The 15,982-nt window shown below is 66.5% G+C and overlaps 3 protein-coding genes across 6 annotated transcripts; 1 reads left to right on the top strand and 2 right to left on the bottom strand.

The window, feature by feature from the left end:
* Window positions 1–906: 906 nt before the first annotated feature.
* On the bottom strand, window positions 907–8,417 carry LCK (LCK proto-oncogene, Src family tyrosine kinase). Of its 2 annotated transcripts, none has more exons than XM_084497338.1 (13): window positions 8,244–8,417; window positions 5,765–5,871; window positions 5,585–5,666; window positions 5,414–5,504; window positions 5,190–5,288; window positions 4,993–5,096; window positions 4,758–4,907; window positions 4,123–4,275; window positions 3,016–3,195; window positions 2,556–2,632; window positions 2,320–2,473; window positions 1,637–1,768; window positions 907–1,294 (listed from the first exon to the last, which is right to left on the bottom strand). In XM_084497338.1, the coding sequence occupies exons 2-13, from the start codon at window positions 5,864–5,866 to the stop codon at window positions 1,092–1,094; spliced, it is 1,527 nt and encodes a 508-aa protein (XP_084353464.1). In that variant the 5' UTR covers window positions 5,867–5,871; window positions 8,244–8,417; the 3' UTR covers window positions 907–1,091. The 2 variants fall into 2 exon arrangements, with proteins under 2 accessions (XP_084353464.1, XP_084353465.1); XM_084497339.1 differs by having other exon boundaries at window positions 5,585–5,663.
* A 1,437-nt stretch (window positions 8,418–9,854) lies between these two features.
* On the bottom strand, window positions 9,855–11,639 carry FAM167B (family with sequence similarity 167 member B). Of its 2 annotated transcripts, none has more exons than XM_084497084.1 (2): window positions 10,855–11,639; window positions 9,855–10,372 (listed from the first exon to the last, which is right to left on the bottom strand). In XM_084497084.1, exons 1-2 carry the CDS (start codon window positions 11,134–11,136, stop codon window positions 10,112–10,114), a joined length of 543 nt encoding a protein of 180 aa, XP_084353210.1. In that variant the 5' UTR covers window positions 11,137–11,639; the 3' UTR covers window positions 9,855–10,111. The 2 variants fall into 2 exon arrangements, with proteins under 2 accessions (XP_084353210.1, XP_084353209.1); XM_084497083.1 differs by having other exon boundaries at window positions 9,855–10,375; window positions 10,855–11,638.
* Window positions 11,640–11,655: 16 nt separating this feature from the next.
* LOC311423279 (myotubularin-related protein 9-like) lies at window positions 11,656–15,910 on the top strand. 2 transcript variants are annotated; one of them, XM_084497077.1, is made up of 12 exons: window positions 11,656–12,202; window positions 12,333–12,593; window positions 12,776–12,835; window positions 13,144–13,252; window positions 13,537–13,662; window positions 13,758–13,931; window positions 14,019–14,236; window positions 14,366–14,527; window positions 14,620–14,761; window positions 14,843–15,063; window positions 15,218–15,369; window positions 15,509–15,910. In XM_084497077.1, exons 1-12 carry the CDS (start codon window positions 11,799–11,801, stop codon window positions 15,670–15,672), a joined length of 2,193 nt encoding a protein of 730 aa, XP_084353203.1. In that variant the 5' UTR covers window positions 11,656–11,798; the 3' UTR covers window positions 15,673–15,910. The 2 variants fall into 2 exon arrangements, with proteins under 2 accessions (XP_084353203.1, XP_084353204.1); XM_084497078.1 differs by lacking the exon at window positions 12,776–12,835 and having other exon boundaries at window positions 11,784–12,202.
* Window positions 15,911–15,982: the final 72 nt, after the last annotated feature.

Genomic DNA, 15,982 nt, shown 5'->3' with positions numbered 1-15,982 from the left:
TGGGGAGGAACCATTTGTGAAGGCGGGGGGGGGGCCCGGTGAGGGACCCCTGGTGTGGGGGGGGCACCGCCAGGGCCCCGGTCCCGGTGGGGCTCGTGGGGGGGTCCCCAAGGTCCTGTATGGCCCGGGGCAGGCGCTGCGGGACGGGGGGGGGGCTGAGGCTGAAGCCCTGAGCCCCTGCTGCACGGCCCCCCGGCTGCTGCCCCCCCGGGAACCGGGAGGTCCCCAGTCCCCAGGGGCTCCCCGGTCCCAAAGTGCCCCCGGTCCTGAAGCCTTTTGGGGTCTCCACACGGTCCCCAGGGACCCAAAGCTACCCCAGGGGCTTCCCTGTCCCAAAGCATCCCCGGTCCTGAAGCCCTTGGGGGGGTCCCGCACAGTCCCCAGGGACCCCACAGCCACCCCAAGGGCTCCCTGGTCCCAAAGCCTCCCTGGTCCTGAAGCACTTTGGGGTCCCCACACGGTCCCCAGGGACCCCACAGCCTGGTCTTGAAGCGTCCCCAGTCCTGAAGCCCTTTGGGGTCCCTGCACGGTCCCCAGGACCCTACAACCACCCCAGGGCCTGAAGCCTTTCCAGTCCTGAAGCCCTTTGGGGGTTCCCACATGGTCCCCAGGGCCCCAAAGCCACCTCAGGGGCTCCCCTGTCCCAAAGCATCCCCCGTCATGAAGCCCTCTGGGGGTCCCCGCATGGTCCCCAGGGACCCAAAGCCACCCCAGGGCCTGAAACCTTTCCAGTCCTGAAGCCCTTTGGGGTCCCACACAGTTCCCAGGACCCTGAAGCTGCCCCAAGGGGCTCCCCGGTCCTGAAGCCCTTTGGGGGTCCCCACACAGTCCCCAGGACCCCACAGCCACCACCGGTGCAGACGGCGGTGGTGGCGTGCAGCCGGGTGGGCACAGTGGCACGTGGCATGTCCTCGGAGCCCGTGGGCCTTTCACCTTTTGGGGGGCGATTTGTGCCTTCAGGAGCACCCCAAGTCTGTGCCGCTGCCCCCCCAGGTCCAAGCAGCACCCATGGGGGGATGCAGAAAGAGTCTGTGGGGACCCCCAGCATGAGGGGGCCAAAGCGGGGCCCCCCCCCGGGGCTGCGGGGGCCCTCAGGGCTGCTGCTGGTACTGGCCCTCGGTGGCGGTGAAGAAGTCCTCCAGCACGCTCTTCATGTAGTCGAAGGTGGGCCGCTCCTCGGGCCGCTCCTTCCAGCACTGCATCATCAGTTCGTACAGCTCCTGCGGGCAGTTGTCGGGCTGCGGCATGCGGTACCCGCGCTCCAGGTTCTGGATCACCTCGGGGTTGGTCATCCCTGCGAGGACAGAGCGGGCGGCACCGAATTCAAGTCACCCCCTTGCTGCTGGAAACCCCCTAAATTGGCAAACCCCATGGGAAACGTTCCCTCTACCCCCTCCTAAACCCCAAAATCCCCCCTGAATTTTGGGCCCGGCTGGCCACGTGCGCTGGGAAGAGGTTGAACCCATGGAGGGCTGGCAGGGAGCGGGGCCAGGCGGAGCGAGTGTGCGTGCGGGAGTGCATGCACACACTCACACGTGTGCGCCTGCGTGTGTGCATGCGTGTGTGTGTGTGTGTGTGTGTGTGTGTGTGTGTGTGTGTGAGCCCGTCCGCCACGCTGCTGCCGGGAAATCCTGACCTGGATACGGGATCCGGCCGTAGGTGACGATCTCGGTGAGCAGGATGCCGAAGGACCAGACGTCCGACTTGATGGTGAACGTCCCGTAATTAATCGCCTCCGGCGCCGTCCACTTGATGGGGAATTTAGCCCCTGAAAAAAAATAAAAATAAAAATAAAAATAAAAATAAAAATAAAAATAAAAATAAAAATAAAAATAAAAATAAAAATAAAAATAAAAATAAAAAATAAAACAAAAATAAAATAATATATAAAATAAAATATAAAATAAAATAAAATAAAATAAAATAAAATAAAATAAAATAAAATAAAATAAAATAAAATAAAATAAAATAAAATAAAATAAAATAAAAAGGGAGGGGGGAAAAAATAAAGTGCTGCAGCCGAGCTTTGCCCCCCTCTCTTTTTAACCTGCTGATGGGGTGGGTTTGGTGGCTGGCCCCCCATGCTCAGCTGCCCACCCACACCAGCAGGGACCCCGCAGCGGGGCAGCACGCCTGTTCCTGCAGCAGCCAGCAGATAGGGCTGGCAGCCCACCGAAAGCGGGGCCGGGTGGGCTTGTGGGCTCTGGGCAGCCCCCTGCAGCTGGGGGGAGAGAGATGAGGGAGGGGATGGGGTATCAGGGGTCCCGGGGAAGGACAGCAGCCCCAGAGGGGATGTGCATGGGGCTGTGACGGGCGCACCCTCGCGAGCTGTGTACTCGTTGTCCTCGATGAGGCGAGCCAGCCCAAAATCGGCGATTTTGCAGCACAGCGTGTCCGACACGAGGATGTTGGCAGCCCGCAGGTCGCGGTGGATGTAGTTCTTGGCCTCGATGAAGGCCATGCCTTCGGCGATCTGCAGGAGGGATTAATCACGTTAATTGGAGGAGTGGGACAGCTCCACCAGACCCCCTCCCCGTGGCTCTGTGCCCCCTCACCTGCGCAGCCATGTCCAGCAGCTTGTTGATGCTGAGCTTCACTCCCTCCGAGGTCTTGAGGAAATCCACCAGGCTGCCTGCAATGAAGGCGCAGGTCTCAGCCTCTCACCGGCTGCCATCGTGGCAGAGGCTTTGCCAGGGCACCGACCCCTTCAGTGCAACGCCTGGTGTGGGGCTGGGGGGCTCACAGCCCCCAGGAGGGGGGCAGGAGACCAGGCTGCTGCAAGGTCCTTGTCCCCCAGCTCCCAGCCAGCACAGTGCTGTGGTGTGCAGGCTCAAAATCCCCCAGAACAGCTCAAAACACAAAAGCCAGCACCGACACGTGGTGCCCTGGTGGGTTTCCTGTGCCTGCCCTGATGGGGACGGCGGTGGGAGAGGAAGGGACCCCGACCCCACACGGCCCCGAGCCGCCCCCCTGGGTGCCAACCCCGCAGCAGGCAGCACCCCGCGGTGCCCTCACCCTTCTCCATGTACTCGGTGATGATGTAGATGGGCTCCTTCGTCACCACGGCGTACAGCCGCACCAGCCGCGGGTGCTGCAGGTTCTTCATGAGGTTGGCCTCCGCCAGGAAGGCGCTGGGCGACATGCTGCCCTGCTTCAGGTTCTTGATGGCCACCTTGGTGTGGCCGTTGTAGAAGCCTGCGGAGAGAAAGGGGCACAGCGTGACCGGCGGGGGAGGCAGGGCTGTTGATTTAGGGCATCCCGACCCAAAAGCACACAAGGAAGGTGTTCGGGCTGCTGGATGAAGCCTGGTCCCAGGGGCACTGGGGACAGCAAGGGACCGGCTGGCCCCAAACTCTTGCAGCAGGGGACGGTCCCAGCCCCGTGTGTGCTCTGGCCACCTCCTGGGCAGAAGCCTGTAGCCACATTTGAACCCGCCAGGCAGAGATTTTTACGTGTGGCTTTTAGCCACCGAGAGGAAAGGAAACTTGGTGCTGGGCTTTTAACCCTCCGAGAGGCTCCCAGCAGGGCAGCTGGCGGAGCCGGGCAGCGCTGCCACAACCCAGCTCCTGAGAGAGACCCAGAGGGGATTTTCGGGTGCTGCAGCACCCATGGGAACAAGGGCAGGGACCCCGCTTGGTGCCCTCCCCACCACGGCACCGGGACAGCAGGAGGAGCTTTTGCTGCTCAGCCGTAGGGTGCTGGAAGCCACACGCAGCCGCCGAGCCCCAGGTGCCCCCAGCGTGGCTTCAGCAGCCTCCCCGAGCCCTGCTCCCCCTGCAGAGCCACGCACGGTGCTCCTGTGCTGGTGCCAAGCCCCAGGCGCACGCAGCCCCCGTGCACAAACGCCTGCAGCCACGTCCTGGCAGGGAGCAGCACAGGGGTCGGGGTGGCCACGGATGGGAGAAAGGGGAAGTTTGGGCTGCTCTGGTTTATCCCTGGGGTTCCTTTCGCTGCTGTTTTTCTCCCTTCTTCCAGAGCCCTTTGAAAAGCCGGTGTCCCACAGCTGGGGAGGTGCCGGCTGCGCCGTGCGGGGCCCCGGCTTCCCCCCCCGAGCCTGTGCCGATGCCGCCTGCAGCAGAGCCCTGGTGCAGGAGGAAGCGCCCCGCTTTCACCCTGACTCACCCATCCAGACTTCTCCAAACTGCCCCGCTCCCAGCTTCTCCACCAGTTTCAGCGACTCCCTCGGCACCTCCCACTCGTCCTGCCACCACGGCTTCTGCGGCTTCTGGGTCCGGCACGGCTTGCCCAGGCGGGTGCACAGCCCGTCCGAGCTGCCTGTGGCACAGGGGGGGGAGGCAGCACCAGCATCAGCGAGCACAGGGTGCCTGGGTGTCCTGTCCCATCCCGTTCCCATCCCCAAACCATCCCCATCCATCCCATCCCATCCCATCCATCCCATCCCATCCCATCCCATCCCATGAACCCCATCCCATCCCATCCCATCCCATCCCATCCCATCCATCCCATCCCATCCCATTGTGCCCATCCCATTGTGCCCATCCCATCCCATCCCATCCCATCCCATCCCATTGTGCCCATCCCATCCATCCCATCCCATCCCATCCCATTGTGCCCATCCCATCCATCCCATCCCATCCCATCCCATCCCATCCCATCCCATCCCATCGTGCCCATCCCATCCATCCCATCCCATCCCATCCCATCCCATCCCATCCCATCCCATCCCATCCCATCCCATCCCATCCCATCCATCCCATCCCATCCCATCCCACCCCACCCCTCAGGCCAGCACATACGTGTGTAATACTCCACCAGCTCGTGCAGGCTGCTGAAGGTGACGCGGGGGGAGATGTAGTACCCCCCGTTGTCCATGTTGCGGATCTTGTAGTGCTTCACCGTCTCGCCCTGGTTCTGGTCGAAGTCCCTCACCGACAGCGAGTAGGAGCCTGGGGAGGGGGGCACTGGGTGGGCACGGGCCCCCAGCACTCCTGGAGCCCTTCCCGGTGTGGGAGGTGCCGGTGGCACCGGTACCTTTGGAGGTCTCGCTCTCGCGGATGAGGAAGGAGCCGTGCGTGTTGCCCGAGGCCAGGAGCTGTCTCTCGGCGTCCTTGCGGCTGAGGTTTTTGAAGAACCACCTGGGGGCAGGGGGCAGGGTGAGGGCTGGGGGGTGCTGAAGCCCTTGCATCTCTCCCCTGTGCCCGCATGGGTGCTCCCCGGCCCCTACTCACGGCTCGGGCTCCAGGCTGTTCACCATGGCCACGAAGTTGTAGGGGATCAAACCCTCCTGGCCCGTGGTGAGCGACTGCGCCCTCCACCACTCCCCGCTCCTGCAAGGACACGGCCACCTGAGTGTCCCCCCCCTGCTGCCAGGACCACCGGTGGCACCGGGGCACCAACTGCGGGGGGGACACAGGGACACGGGGACGCGGGGACCCCCTCGGCGCTCGCTCACTCTTCCAGGACGCGCAGCTTCTCGCCCTTCTGCAGCCCCAGGTCCCCGTCGTGGGTGGGCTCGTAGTCGTACAGGGCCACCACCAGCTTGTCTGGGGGAACAGGGGCAGGGTGGAGGCGGTGATGGGGGCACCCGCAGCCACCCCCCCACCCCTCCACGGCCAACCCTTACCCTGCAGGGGGGAGCACGGCGGAGACGTGGCCTCGTAGGACACCAGGGGATCGCGCACCTCGGAGCCATTGCGGATCAGCTGCTGGGCAGGGACATTGGGGCCCATCAGTGCCACCCCCCAAAGCCCCACATCACTCATGGGGAGATTTTTTGGCTGCTCTCTCCCCCCCACACACTCACCTGGCGCTTGCTGTCGGGGTCGATGGGGTAGTTGCAGTGCTCGCAGATGTCGATGTTCTCGATCCAGTCGTCATCGTAGTCCGAGCTGCAGCAGCAGCCCATGGTGGCTGCACGGGGCAGTGAGCGCAGCTGTCACCCCCCCAGCACCCCCATCCCCATCTCTGCACCCCCCTGCCCCAACCCTGCTCCCATCCGTCCCACCGCCCACATCACCGGGCCCTTCCTGCGCGCCCCGAGGGCATCCCCCGGCTCTGTCCCCAGCCCTGTTTCCTCCTAGCTTTGTTTTCTTCTGGCTTTGGTGAGCACGGAGGGTGATTTCTCTCGAGACGCCCCCACCTCGAGCACCAGCCCCGGTGCCCTGCGTGGGCCGAGGGGGCCTCCTTCGTGTCACTTTTGCCTTCCTGCAAAATCCGTCAGAGCCCGGCGCTGCGTCACGTGGAAATGGCAGCCCACGGCCCTGGAAAAAGCTCTTCTGCAGAATCCCCCGCACCCACGCCGCCGGGATCTGCCCCCTCCCAGGCCTGGCCCCAAACCCATTTCCCCAGGCTCTGACGGGGAGCTCGGGGGCTTCGGGGGGCCCCGTGTGGTTTCTGCAGGCGCCGAGCTCTCGGAGCCTCCTCCGGGAGCCACCCAGGGGTCCCTGCCCAAGAACTAGCGGCCGCTTTTGGTGGGGGGGAGCTGTGGCCTCTGGGCAGGCGGTGCAGCAGGGGGGGTCCCCGGGGATGGCAGAGCCCAGAGCTGCTTGGGGACGATGCCCACCAGCTCTGCCATCACTTTTTCCTCCTTGGTTTCCCAACCAGGACTCACGGCACAGCTTTATTTTGGCAGGCACAGCTCTGTTTTCACCCCTTTAAACCTGGGGTGCTGCTGGGGAGGGCAACATTACAGCTGTGCACGGTGCTTCCGAGGGGCACGCACCCACTGTGTGCCGCTGGGGACACAAGGAATGGCCCTGCAGAGGTCCCTGGGGGGCTCGGTGTCCCCTGGGTGCCACCGGAGCCAGGTGCCACCAGGAGAGGCACAGCCCCGTGTTTGGAGACCGGGGGCACCCTGCGCTCACCTCCCCACGGAGGGGGCAGCAGGACAGGAGCAGGGCCACCCCCTTACCGTGCCTGGGGGGACACAGAGGACATCAGCACCGTCCCCACGGGGCCACCTCGGGGTGCCCACCACCGCAGTGGCTGACGGGAGTGATTGTGGCAAGGAGAAGGTGGACGAGCGAGCCCACCCGCACCATGTCCAGGGCCTGGAAGCCGCCCTGGTGCTTTCGGCTTCCGCTGCCGCCTCTTTGAGAGCTCTCTCACAGCACCTCGGCCGCCTCTGGGGCCTGCAGGGCACGGGCAAGACCCCAGCAATGCCCCGAGACAAAGCCAGGACCCGGACCCAAGCCCGAGCCTGGCCCCATGGAAGAAAAGCCCCCACGCTCCCAACCTGCACGTAGCACTTCAAACGCCCGTCTACCGAAGCGGTGCCAGGAGGTGTTTTTTCCTTTCTGCGAGAAGCTGGGGTTCAGAGGGAGGTGCTGCTATCGTCGTTTTTTTGTGCTTTTTTTTTTTTTTCTTATGTGCTCAAGCCACAGCGTAATTTCCACCGAGCAACCGTTTCACCTGCTCGGCGCGAGGGCTGCGCCGCGGCTCGGGGCGTTTGAAGTCAGGTTTTTGCGCCTGCATCTGTGCAAACGAATTTCTGCTGCGAAGGTTGCGTGAGAGCGAGGTGGCCGTGCCCCTAACCCCGTGCCTCGCCGTGTCCCCCCCCGGTGTGTGGCTGCGTGTGCACGGGGGTACACGAGCAGCCCCCGGCCTCCTCCTACTTGTGCCGGCCCTGCTGCATGTGCCTGTCCGGCCAGGGCTGGACACTTTGGTCACGAGCGTGGGCGGGCGCCAGCAGGGCTGAGGCTGGGCTGGTCCCCAAGCTGGGTGTCCCCAAATCTGCTGTGACCCAGCTGGACACCGGCCCCGCACCTTGCCGAGCCCGGGGAGCCGGCCCTGACGCGCCATCACGGCGGGCAGGGAGGCGTTTGCTCCGAAACAGCACCAAAAAAGCACCAAAAACAGACACATCTCGGCCTGAAACCGTCCTCAACGGGGCTGTGGTGGGCCAGGACTAACCCGCTGCTCTTCCCACAGCTCTGCGGACAGGGCCTGGCGTTGGGGACATGGCGCCTGTTTTGCCCCGAAGATGGGGGCTTAGGGTCAGGACTGCGAGGGGGCAGCGCTCGCACCCCGGGTGGGCACCAGGCAGCGGGGCGGCCGCTGTCACCCCCCCTGGGTGGCTCCAGCAGGACGGGGAGCACTGGGGCTGCTCCCCGTGTCACCTCCCGACCCCCTGGGCAACCAGTGCTCCCAGTGCCACAGTGGCAATCCCCCATTAACACCCCTCCACGGAGCCACATCAGAAGGCACAACACCCCCTGCCCCAGGCACCCCGTGGATCCCGGCACCCGTTGAGGGGCGCAGACCCCTTCCCCAGCCCCCGTTACCTGGTGGCAGCGAGGTGAGGACGAGCAGCTCTCAGACTCCCATGGCCGGGCAGCAGCAGTGAGGACCCCGACCCCGCTCACGTCCTCCCCATCAGCAGCGGGCACACGGTGACCGGCCGGGTGCGCAGCCACGACCCCGCAGGCGGGTGCGCGCTCCCTGCCGCCGCCGCTGCTCGCTCTTGCTCGCCGCCTGCCCTGGTTTCCTGCCTCATGAGCAAACTCTAGAGAAGCTGGTTCACAGCTCGCGCACGACCGCAAAGAGCTAGTGACAAACCCCGAAGCTTCCTGCTCAGCCCCAGCTGGGCTGCGCGAGGGGGGTCCCTGATCCGGGTGCCCCCAGCCCCAGCTGGGCGAGGGGACACCGAGGGACACGGAGGGACACGGAGATGTTTGCTCAGGGGGAGCGGGGTCCCGTGAGCTGGGTATTGTCAGCGTGGCGCCAGCAATGGCTGGGATTTTGTCACCCACTGCCCAGGATGTTTTGACCCCCCTGTCCCCTCTGCAGCCCCCTCGCCAGTGCTCAATGTCTGCAGGCTCAGTGCTGGCTTTGCCGTGCCGGACCCCGTGTGGGCTGCGTGACACCACTCGCACCCACAGCCCCCGCTTTGGCTGCCCCCACTGCATCACCCAAGGCCTCAGCACCCCGAGAGCCACAGCGCTGGCCGGGCTGGGGACAAAGCCGAGGGGATGCCTCGTGCCCAGGCTGTGCCACGCCACCAGCCCCTGGGTTTTTGGAAACAGCTCAGAGCAGAGCAACCACAAAGCTATTGTCTTGGCTTCTGTGATCAGACATGAAGCCGCAGGTACCTACCGGCTGCTCTGCGGAGGCATGGGCAGGAAGCCCAGCCTGTGCCGGGGGGGAGCTGCGTCAGCGGGGGGAGCGCGGTGGCAAACACAGCACCCACCCTCGGGGACATTTCCCCGGGGCAGCCGAGCGGCCCCACTCCCGTTTTGCTCCCCAACACCAGGGGTGCCCCAGGTGAGGTGTGCCACAGCCTCGGGGGGCATGTGCAGCTCTCCCCGTGTCCCGCTGTTACCCTGGGAAGGGGAAGCAGCACCCAAAAAAGGTCCCTGAGGCACCCCCTGAGGTCCCTGCGCCATCCCGCGTCTCCCCTGACACCGCTTGTGAAAAGCGTTCTGCGAAAGTCGCACCCCGGCCGTGACAACTTCTTCTGCAAAGTGTTTGGTGTGGATGGAACAAGCAAAAGCAAAGCCCCCCCAGCCCAGCCAGCACCACCCAGGGCCCCTCTCCTGCACTGGGGGGCCGGGGTCGGGGCAGGATGGGGTTGTGGGGGCCCCGAGCGCAGCCCCCAGCACCTCCTGGCCTCGAGACCCAGCTCCCAGCCCACAGGCGGCTCGGTGACGAGCATTTCCTGCGGTGGCACAGCCCCAGCACCCATCGCAGCCGGTGCCTGGGGAGGGGCTGGCAGCGGGGTGCCCAAAACACAGCCCCATCCCTCCTGCACGGGGTGAGAAAGGTGATGAGAAGCCCCCAGCCCACGGGACAGCGCCGGGAGCGCACCCCCTCCGGCCACCCCACCCCAAAGGGCTGGGAGCCACATTTTGGGGGCACAGGCAGGCGCCTGGGTGCACAGAACAGAACCCCCTGGCTCTTACCACCACCTCCTTTTATTCCTCCTCAAGTTTTTCGTGCACCTTGCTGACCCCACCATCCCCGGGGACAGGGCTGTGGGTGCCCCAGGACGCCCTGTGTCCCACGGGGACAGTGGCATTTCCCAGAGCACTGAGCACCCCCTGCACCAGGGAGCTCAGCCCCAGCCCCGCCATCCCCACGGTGCTTCAGGAGGCACCCGCAAGCCCCACCGAGCCTGGGTGCACCCGTGGGTGCCCGCGGGGCCCCGCCAGGCTCAGCAGAGGGAGAAGCGCCGGGAGTTGATGTTCATGCGGGTGACGCCGATGTGCTTCAGCGGCATGGAGAGCAGGAAGGCGGCCTTGGGGGGGATGTTGCAGAGCAGATCCGAGTCTTCCTCGCAGCCCTCGAGGCCGAAGGTGGCGTCGTCCAGCATCTCCTTGTGCTGGTGGCAGGCCTGCTCCACCTTCAGCCGGTGCAGCTGCGCCCGCAGGCGCATCAGCTGCTGCGCCAGGCGCTGGTCTGCAGCCTGCAGCTCCTGCTGCGGGGACACCATGGGGCCATCAGCACCGCAGCCCCCCCCCCAGGGACACAGCCACGGTGCACGGCCAGAGGGGGCTCAGCAGGGTGCTGGGGCTTGGCCGGGGCACAGCCCCCCTGGGCACTGGGGATGTGCGGTCCTGGGGTCAGCACGGAGCCAAAATCCCAGGCTGGCAGGGGGGTGTGCACGTATACCCAGCCCTGGGGGGGGCTCAGGGAGGTTTGTGCCCACACGGCTGCTGCCTCTGCTGCACCAGCAAAAGTCAGGCAGCCGTGCCCCAGCAGGGCAGCAGGAGGGGGGTGCCAAGCACAGGGCGACCACCCATGGCACTGGGCAGAGCCCCAAGCACCTGGCAAAAATCCCCGTCCAGCGGCCGTGCTGGCAAAAAGAGGGCAAAGCTGGGGGGGCTGCAGCTGGAGCCCCCCCTGCCAGGGCTGGGCACCACCCCGTGCACCCCTCGCCCCCCAGAAGCTACTCACCAGCTCCGTCCTGAGCCACTCCAAAGCCGCCCCCACGGTGGGGAAGCCGCAGACGCCGCCGTCCCGCTCGCCCTTGGGGTTCCCCGGGGTCCCCTCGGCCCCGCCGGGGGCTCGGCTGCCCCAGGGCTGCCCCCGCACCCTGGCCTCCCACTCGAGGTAGGACGGGCGCCGCGTCTGCAGCTTCAGCTTGGCCGTCAGCGCCTTGAGGCCCGCCAGGCTCTCCTCGCCCATGGGTGGCTCCTCGGCACCCAGCTCGCTGAATCTCAGCTGCCCCAGGGCCATGGCTCGGGGAGGAGGGGGGGGCACCGACCCCAACCCCAAAAAGCTCCCAGCTGCAGCCCTTTATCCACCCCCGGAGCCGGAGAGCCCGGACACGGCGGGATGATGCTAACGGGCAGGGACTTTGTACTGGGGGTTTGGTTTTTATTTTTTCCTTTGCGGGTCCAGCATCATCGCCTCCGGCTGGGAGGAGGCGCCCCGAGGGCTCCCGGTTATCGCCACCGGCTGACCCCGGCTTCCCGGCCCCGGGCTGGGCGCGGGGGAGTGGGGGGGGGGGGGGGAAGGTTGCTAAAAAAAGGGGAAAGGAAGGAAAACGAGCGGCTCCTCGTGAACCGGGGGGGGGGGGAGGACACGGGGGAAGGACGCGGGGCTGCCCGGCTCCTGGGCACCTCTGGGCGCATCTGGGCACCGCTGGGGGGCCTTAAAGGTGGGACCCTCGGGGGGGCACAGCGCTCCCGGCCCCCCCGGGGCAGCATTCAGCCGTTCCCTGCCCCATTTTTCTCCCCCCCCCCGGCCCCGCAGACCTCCCCTCTCTCCTCTTGGGACCACCCTAAACCCGCCCCCCCCTCCGCCCAGCCCTGTGCACCCCCGGGGCTGTGCAGGCACCCCCCCAACCCCCCCGTTTCCCCCCCCCATTACCCCCCCAGGTCCCTGCTGGCACCCCGATGTGCCCCCCTCGCAGCCCGGCTGCTGCCCCGTTCTCCCCCCCAGTCGCCCCCTGCTCGCCCCCCACCACCGAGAGCCACGGATCGGAGCAGGTAAGCCCGGGGGGGGCCCGCTACGAGCCGCTCACCGCCCCCTCCTCCTCCTCTTCCTCCCCCCTTCTTCCTCCTCCTCCTCCTCCTCCTCCTCCTCCCCGCCCGGCAGCGCCCTGCAGCCGCCCCCGCCCCGTGCCGCGGAGAGCTGGGGGGGGACACCCAGGACCCAGCAACCCCAAATCCCCCCCCCCCAGCACCCAGCGCTGGGTGCCCGCGGGCTGCTCACCCCCCTCGGCCCCGTGCCTCAGTTTCCCCACCTGCGCCGCGGGGAGGAAGCGAGCGAGGCGCCCCGCGGGGAGGAAGCTGCAGAGGTGACAAGCAGAGGCCGAAGGGCCCCAGCGTGGCTCGGGGAGGGAAGAAAAAAGACGGGGGGGACGGGGTGCGGAGGGGGATTTCCAGGCCTTGCTGCGCCCGCTCACCATTTCCCCTTTCTCCCTCCAGCCCCGCCGGAGGCAGCCGCAGCGGGACCCGCAGCCCGGCCACCACCGCCGCCGCCGCCGCCGCCATGGAGTTCTCGGAGCTGATCAAGACGGCGACGGTGGAGAGCGTGCTGCTGGCGGGCACGGGGCTGCCGCCGGTGAGGGGGACGCTGTGCATCACCAGCCACCACCTGCTCCTCTCCTCCTGCCCCGGGGGGGACGGCCAGCCCGGCACTGTGGAGCTCTGGCTGCTCATCCGCAACGTGGACGCGGTGGAGAAGAGGTGGGTGCCCCCCAGACCCCCTCGGTGGCGTCACCCCACGTCGGCGGGGGGGGGAAATTCCCCTCCCCGCTGCCCTCCCAGCGGCTGCGGCCGCCGAGCCTCTTCCCTCCTCTTCCCCACGGCCCACGCTGGGGATGCTTGCAGCGCCGGGCGTTGACCTCCTCTTCTCCTCCGTGCCTCAGAGTGCAGAATTTAGGCTGGTACCAGCCCCCCCGGACTAACGGCTCCCCGCGAGACACCAGGTTTGGCTTTTAGCGCTCTCGGCTCTGCTAAACCCGCCCGGCAGCGCCCGGCTTCGTGCTAACCCCGCTCCGCAGGGCAGGGGCAGCTGCTCCGAGGAGGGGAGATGATGGAAATCGCAGCTCCGGGCACACGTGAGGCCGGTGCCGGATGAGAGCCAACGGGATCCCGGTCGCCTCGGCACGGCGCTTTGCCTTGCTCCATCCTCCCGGGGAGCGGGGGCAGCTCCCTGCTGCTGGCTGTCCGCGTGCGCAGCCCCCTCCTGCCCGCGCAGCCCCGCTGCCGGCCCTGACCCCGCTGCCTTCCCCAGGCTCGCCGGCTCCTCCGGCACCATCACGCTGCGGTGCAAAGACCTGAAGGTGCTGCAGCTGGAGATCCCGGGCATGGAGGAGTGTCTGAACATCGCCAGCTCCATCGAGGTGAGCCCCGGGTGGCGGGCGAGCCGTGCCGGAGCCGCTCCGGGCTGCAAAGGGTTGGCAGGAGAAGGTGGCTGCCTGCAGTGTTTGCTCTGGGTCCGTCATTACCGTGGGTAAACACTCAGCTCCTGGGCTCTGTTTGCACGGGCACTCGGCGATGCCAGCCCTCGCTTGCAGCTGGGACGTGGCCATGAGAAAGGAACAGGGATGGGGGCTGCAGGGGGGGGACGGTGGGGACGTTCCCAGATGTCCCCGCGTGCCCCAGCTCCACCTTCGCTCTGCTCCAGGCTCTCTCCTCGGTGGACTCCGTGATGATGATGTACCCGTTCTTCTACAGACCCCAGGACCTGCGGCTCGAGGAGGGCTGGCACCTCTTCCCCCTCGAGCAATACTTCCAAAAAATCGCCGCAGAGGTGAGCCTGGGGAGGGGAGACCCAGCTGGCAGGGGAGGGGGAGAAGCGACTCCCTCGACCCACACCCCGCTGCCCCCATCCTGCTTCTCTTCCAGACGAGCCAGTGGCGGCTGAGCGACCTGAACAGGGATTTCACCACCTGCCCCACGTACCCCGCGGGCGTCATCGTGCCGGCGGCCGTGAGCGACGACACCTTGCGGAGAGCGGCCCGATTCCGGCAGGGCGGGCGCTTCCCCGTCCTCAGCTATTACCACCCCAGGAACGGGACCGTGAGTCCGTCTCCCCAGCCCTCTCCCACCACCATCCCACCCTGCCGGGCCCCCAGCCCCAGCTACCCGCGGCCCCTCGCCCCGCAGGTGATGCTCCGCAGCAGCCAGCCGCTGACGGGCCCCAACCGAAAGCGCTGCCCCGAGGACGAGGTGCTGCTGGGGACGGTCCTGGATGAGGGCGAGCGGGGTTTCATCATCGACACGCGGTCGGCACAGGCGGCGAAGCAGGCACGGATGACGGGGGGTGGCACGGAGCCCAAATCCTCCTACCCGCAGTGGAAGCGGCTGCACCGGCCCCTGGAGCGGTGAGGGGCTGTGCCAAAGCCTGGCTCCTATAATTAGGGCGATCGTGCTGTCCCGCAGCCAGCACGGCCCCCCCAGGCCCCCAAAACCAGCCCCGCCAAGCCCCTCACCCCATTTTCCCTCCCGCCCAGAGGCCGCCCGCTGCAGGAGAGCTTCATTAAGCTGGTGGAAGCCTGCAACGACGCCTCGCTCAGCATGGACCGCTGGCTGAGCCGCCTGGAGAGCTGCCGCTGGCTGAGCCATGTCAAGGCGGCCCTGAGCACGGCCTGCCTGGCCGCACAGTGCCTCGACAGGTAGGGGGGCTGCTGCCACCCCAAAGCCCCTCGCTGTGACACCAGCCACGGGCAGGGCTGGCAGCACCCTAATTGCTTGTGCCCCCCTGCAGGGAGGAGGCCAGCGTGCTGGTGCACGGCGCGGAGGGGACGGACACGACACTGCTGGTGACAGCGCTGGCGCAGGTGATCCTGGACCCGGGCTGCCGCACCGTGGTGGGCTTCCAGGGGCTGCTGGAGCGGGAGTGGATCGAGGTGAGAGCGGCAGAAGCAGGGCTGGGCACCCCCGGTTGCCTTCACCCCTGTTATTTACCCCGCTTTTTTGGGGTCCCGCAGGCTGGACACCCCTTCCACCTCCGCTGCGCCCGCTCTGCCTACTCCCACGCCCGGCTGAAGCAGGAGGCGCCGCTGTTCCTCCTCTTCCTCGACTGCGTGTGGCAGCTGAGCCGCCAGTTCCCCTTCTCTCTGGAGTTCAGCGAGAGCCTCCTCCTCACCCTCTTCGACAACGCCTACGCCTCCGACTACGGCACCTTCCTCTGCAACAACGAGAAGGAGAGGCGAGTGCTGGGAGGTGGGGATGGCAGCGCCCCGTAGGAGCGGTGCCACGGCCACCTCCCTGCCCCTGGGCAGAGCCAAACCCTCTCGGTAACACCTGGGGTCAGCCCCAGCCCCGTGCCCCGGGGACTGAGACGCTTCTCGACGCTCCCGTAGGTGCCTGTGTAAAGTGAAGGAGAACACGCACTCCCTCTGGGCCTGGCTGAACCAGCCTGAGGAGAAGAAGAAGTACCTGAACCCCCTCTACTCACACAACCCGCTGGTCATCTGGCCCTCCGTGGAGCCCCAGAGCATCCAGCTGTGGCAGGGTGAGCCGGGGCCAGCCCTGGGGCCTTTTCCCAAACCCGAGGCCGGAGCCGTGCTCGCGGACACCACCTCAGGCTAGGTGGCTTAGGGCAAGCTGCTCGGCTCTTCCCTCCTGCTGTGACACAACCCCTCTCCTCCTAGGTTTATTCTTCCGCTGGATCCGTCCCTCCCAGTACCTGGAGGAGGCCCGGGCAGAGATGCAGAGGTTGGTGGAGGCCAACGAGGCGCCTGCCAAGGAGAGCGCAGAGAGCAGGCTGAGCCGGTCGCTCTCCGACCCTGCTGCCAGGATGGAGAATGAAAGATGAGCGGCAGCATGGGCACCTCGGTCCTGGCAATCACATCCCCCTCACCCATCACCGTGGGCTGAGGGGTCAAGGCAATGCAGTTTTCCACGGGATGTGTGCGGGACACTCACCCTGTGGAGCCCAGGGAAGGCTGCGCGCACCAGCAGCGTGGACAGCCCAGGGAGAGGGGGGACAGACGCGCTTCAGCAGCCTCTCAGCCATGCAGACTGAACGTGGCACAGTAAAGTGGTGTCTCGCAGTCTGCTCCTGCGTTGTGTGGTGTTCCTCGGGCAGGAGCTGGGCAGCGCAGGGCTCTGCAGCAGCAGGAGCA

The sequence above is a fragment of the Aythya ferina genome (genome assembly GCF_964211825.1).
Source record: "Aythya ferina genome assembly, chromosome: 24".
Lineage (NCBI taxonomy): Eukaryota > Metazoa > Chordata > Aves > Anseriformes > Anatidae > Aythya > Aythya ferina.
This window is presented reverse-complemented; position numbering and strand designations above follow the sequence as displayed.